At 59.2% G+C, this 4,719-nt stretch overlaps 1 protein-coding gene across 1 annotated transcript; it reads right to left on the bottom strand.

Annotated features, from left to right (window-relative positions):
* Positions 1-3,285: 3,285 nt before the first annotated feature.
* Positions 3,286-3,901, bottom strand: LOC112898129 (keratin, type I cytoskeletal 9-like). Its single transcript, XM_025966517.1, has 2 exons — positions 3,881-3,901; positions 3,286-3,807 (listed from the first exon to the last, which is right to left on the bottom strand). The coding sequence occupies exons 1-2, from the start codon at positions 3,899-3,901 to the stop codon at positions 3,286-3,288; spliced, it is 543 nt and encodes a 180-aa protein (XP_025822302.1).
* Positions 3,902-4,719: the final 818 nt, after the last annotated feature.

Raw genomic sequence — 4,719 nt, 5'->3', positions numbered from 1 at the left:
AGGTCCGGAGGAAGTGCAGTTGCAACAATCCCCAGCTCGCAGCATACCTCATCCATGTGAGGAAGCTGGAGAAGGATTTCGATACACTGGAACTGCAACACATTCCATGTGAGGGCAACTCAGCGGCAGATGCACTTTCCACGAGGGCATCAACTCAGGCATTCGTGCCAGAGGGTGTCTTTCAAAGATGGCTGTTGAAGCCATCTGCCTAGCCTGCCGAGCTGGGCGAAGGGGGTCAGTCTAGCACCTCAAAGCTAGCGGTCTCCGCGGCGCTCCATCCGTGGGGTCCGCCAAGGATTGTGTGCACCCTCGAGGGTCCCGAAGACCTCGAGGAGCCGTACCCAATTTCTTAGGGGTGTCCTGATGCATGGATCTCCGAGATCCGGGACTACCTGAAAGACAACTTCCTTCCTGAAGACCAAGCATCCGCTGAGCGCATAGTGTGATTGGCTAAGCGATACATGGTGGTCGAAGGGGATCTCTACCGCCGTGGCGCCAATGGCATCCTCATGTGGTGCATCACCCAGGAAGAGGGCTGTGACTTGCTCGTAGAGATCCATGGAGGCGAGTGCGGAAGCCATTCTTCATCCTACACGCTGGTCGGTAAAGCCTTCCGGCATGGCTTTACTGGCCGACAGTGCTCCAGGATGCAGCTGAGCTGGTAGAGTCCGGCAAAGCATGCCAGTTCCATGCAAAGCAGATACACACTCCAGCTCAGGCTCTGCAAATGATTCCACCCTCTTGGCCTTTCGCTGTATGGGGGTTGGATATCTTGGGACCTTTCCCTAGGGCTGTCGGCGGGTACCGGTACCTCTACGTTGCCATCGACAAGTTCACCAAGTGGCCGGAAGCAACCCCTGTGGTCAACATCACCAAGGCATCGGCAATTGCGTTCCTCAAGTCAATTGGGTCCCGAACCGAATCATCACCGACAACGGGACCCAGTTCAAGAGCCAGCACTTTCAAGAGTACTGCGAGGACATCGGCATCCAGCTCTGCTTCACTTCTGTGGCACATCCCAAAAGCAATGGCCAAGTGGAGCGGGCTAATGCTGAGATACTCAGGGGGCTCAAGATTCGCACCTACAACGATCTTGAAAAGCATGGTGCGAAGTGGGTTGACTAGCTTCCAAGCGTACTATGGGGGATTCGGACCACACCCAGATGAGCAACCGGGGAGACCCCTTTCTTCCTGGTCTACGGGGCCGAAGCATGCCTTCCCCCGGAGATCACCATAGGCTCACTATGAGTCCAAACCTTCGATGAGGAATTGCAGGAGCGGCAGCATCACCAAGATGTAGACCTCGTCAATGAGCGAAGATGGCGAGTAGCAGTCCAAAATGCACGATACAACCAAGCGCTCCGGCGTTACCATCAACAGTTCGTGCATAGTAGGGAGCTCTGGGTCGGGGACCTAGTCCTATGGCGAATCCTGAACCGAGAGGGGCTCCACAAGCTCTCCCCCAGCTGGGAGGGCCCCTTCAAGGTGTCAAAGGTGTGCCGACCCGGATCTGTTCTCTTAGCTAAGGAGGAAGGCGTGCAACTACCCAACCCATGGAACATTGAGCACCTCCGTAAGTTTTATCCTTAGGGGCTTAGCCGAGAATACATTTTTTCCTTTGTAATATGGTAGCTCCCCAGTGCGGACCAGGGCAGTGGAGGTCCGCCCTCATAAACCCGGCCCCTGGGTTTCATCGCACGTTCTATCTGTACTAACTTATGAAGGAAAAATTTATTCTCCGCCTGCTTTTGAGGTTTATGCAATTCAGTTTCTTTTCTTGTCTACCGCTTACCCTAACCCCCACGTGGTCCTTTACCCCTATGACGTGCTTGAGGCCCGGATTGAGTTGCTGGGTTGTGTCTCTACCCAAGACCTCTCCTTCACAGGAAGGAAGGGTCCAGTCTTCTAGGGACCGGCTTCGGGGAAGCGTACCTATCCTCAGCAGGGCCCAGAGTTGGGTAGCCGCTTAGCCTGGTTCCATACCCAAAGCCTACACGCTCTACCTCCCTAGGATAAGTACCGTAGTACCTAGAACTGCAGATCCGGAAGTCCGGACCCCTTCGGTCCTTAAGCCTAGGCCCTGGTGCTCTGATTCACTAAGCATCTCAAAGGACTCTCGCCGGCAAGGTCCGGGACCCCGTGGGAACGATTACTAAGCTTCGATCCTAAGTCATGTGCAGGACTAAACCTCGTTTTCATGGAAGCTAGTCCCAATCCCTTGTGACTACCTCCCAGGGGGCCAAGGGACCTCGGTAGTCCAGTAAGCACACGACAGAACAAGCAACTGGAAGAACAGCTAAGTTTTTCTTGCAAAACAGCTAAGTTTTTATTGCTTGTCATATACAGAATATTACATTACTTATAATGAATACAAAAACAATTTGTATTACATATCTTTGTATTACATATTGTGTGCAAGACTTTGTATAACTTACAATATGTACAAAAACAACAAGAAGACTACTCCTATTCTATTGGCGGTCCGGAAGGGCCTCCTCCTTTTACAGGTCCGGCCCTGTGCTGCGCTCGAAGCGGGCAGCCACGATCTCCACCACTTCTTGTACTCCTTCCCGGGCAGCGGTCTCCGCTTCTGGTACGGGGCCCTCCAGGACTGGAGTTAAGGAGATGGCGGGGTCATGGCTCCGGAAGCAGGTGAGGACGTAGTTGACCACCACCCGGGCAAGCTCCCGTCCTTCGGCCTCCAGGCGCGCGACGAGGGTGGACTCCAGGCATTGCAGATGCTCAGCGGCGGAGTCCAGCGCCGGAAGGATGGCGCCGAGTAAAGAAGGGGCCTCTGCAACCTGGATGGGACTTAGCCCAAGGGGTTCCAGGGTGGTGCTTGCTTCACCGACCCACTTCACAATCCGCTCAACCCCGGTGTGTTGCTCCGCCAGGAATCCCTCCACCTTGGCCTCCCGCACCTTGAGGTCATGGGTCCGGGCCTCCAGGTTTGTCCGGAGGGTGGAGAAGCAATCCTCCTCCTCCTTGACAGCTGCCTCCCGGTGGGACAGCTCCTGCTCCCGATGGTTGAGGGTGGCCTGCTCGTCGTCAATCATCTTTGCCATAGTCTTGGCAGCGTCGATTGTGTGACGAGCCGTCCGCTCCTTCAGCTCCACCTCCTTCTCCTTCTGGGCCGCCGCCTTCTCCCGGGTGGCCACTGCCATCTTTCGGTCGATGACCCTGTGCATTTTCTCGCGCTGGACCTCGCGCTCCTGCTCGAGCTGGGCCCCGTTCCTCGGCGGCGCGGGAGGCCACCACCTGGATGCGGTCCCCTAGGCAGCGCTTCTAATCGAAGAGCCAAAGGCGCTCTGCCTCCAACTTCTCCCACTCCTGCCGGAAGCCCACTTCCGCCTCCTCCAAGCCCGCTGGGCCTTGACCAGGAGGCGGGGAAGAGGGACCTCCACCTGGCTTGGGAGAAGGCGCCTCCCGTACACCACCTCCGGCACATCCTCCTGCACGGGCTAGGGGCCGGAGCTGGGAGCCCCTGTGACCTCCGCTGTGTCTACCCCCGCTGTCGTTGTACCCTCCTCCGCAGCCGGCTCTACGGAGGGTGCCCCCTTCGTGGATCCCGAGGCAGCCGCCGCGGTAGTCTCTCCGCCCGCTGCGGCTGGAGGGGTCGCCTCTGTCTGGGGTGTGGCCTCGGCCGCCGAAGCTCCGGCCCGAGCCTCCGCGGCCGTGGGCGGGGATGGTGGTGCTGCCGCCGTTGCCACCGGCCCCCCAGCGGTGGTGGAAGAAACCGGCTGGGGGCTGGAGCTCCCGGCTGGAGAGTCGCCGGAGGATGCGGAGGTTGTTGCAGGGTGAGCAGTCCTGGCAAAGATCATCAAGATAAGATCCAGAAAATAAATGAAATAAAGAAAAACATGAGGAGTTAACCACTCACGTGGAGCTCCGCACTCCCCATCCTGCCTGCATGACCAAGGATTCCCTCCTTCCTGTGGATGATGCCCCGGGTGATTGGCGGGGCCTCTCCGCCGAAGGCATCTCAGGCAGCGGTGGTGGGGCCTGTTGCTGCTGCTGTGGTGGTGGCGGTGGGGCCTGCTGCTGCCGTTGGGATGGCGGCGGTGGCGGCGCCTGGCACTGCTGCGGAGGTGCCTGGCGCTGCTGTGGAGGTGGTGGAGGCGGCGGTGGTCAATGCTGTGGTGGAGACCGCCGCGTTTCCTCTAGCCTCCCCTGCGGCTACTGGTGATGCGGCGGCTGCGGCGGAGCCCGGGAGCTACTCTGCCCCCCTGACTCCGTCATCTTTTGATGCTTGGGGGTTGGCTCCCCCATGAAGGATCCGTCGCCGCGGCGGAGCCTCCGTGACCTGTCCTCCTTGCGGTTCCGGCTGCTCCGCGAGGTGGCCGCCTCTGGCACCTTCTCTTTCCCGGTGGGAGCCAGACCTCCGTGGCAGGACCCGCCGGGGCTTCGATCGGCGCGCTTGTGGCCGTCGGGCGAGGTTCCGGGGATCCGAATCCCGTGATTGGGGTCGCCCCCCACCTGCCGGACCACCAGGCCGCCCTTGTCAAGGGTCGGCAGCAACGCTAGGACCGCTGTCCGCATCGCCTGGTCCTCGCACAGGACCTTGACCCCTCTCGGGAGCACCAACGACTCTGCGGCGTATGCCACGCCGGTCATCGCCCGAATCAAAACCTCTAGCTCCGCGCCGGATAGCTTTGAGCCGGCCCCGCGCACGATCCTGCTGCAGTCCTTCTCCCCGGTGAACATGCAGGCCATCCTGGA

The sequence above is a fragment of the Panicum hallii genome, chromosome 6 (assembly GCF_002211085.1).
Source record: "Panicum hallii strain FIL2 chromosome 6, PHallii_v3.1, whole genome shotgun sequence".
NCBI lineage: Eukaryota > Viridiplantae > Streptophyta > Magnoliopsida > Poales > Poaceae > Panicum > Panicum hallii.
The sequence above is the reverse complement of the archived record's forward strand: the minus strand, read 5'-3'. Positions and strand labels throughout refer to the sequence as shown.

Bases quoted from the DNA above. Each gene is read 5' to 3' on its own strand.
- LOC112898129 (XM_025966517.1), bottom strand. From the start codon at position 3,901: ATGGGGAGTGCGGAGCTCCAC. The intron at 3,808-3,880 runs GTGAGTGGTTAA...GATCTTTGCCAG, and splicing joins TGGGGAGTGCGGAGCTCCAC to GACTGCTCACCCTGCAACAA.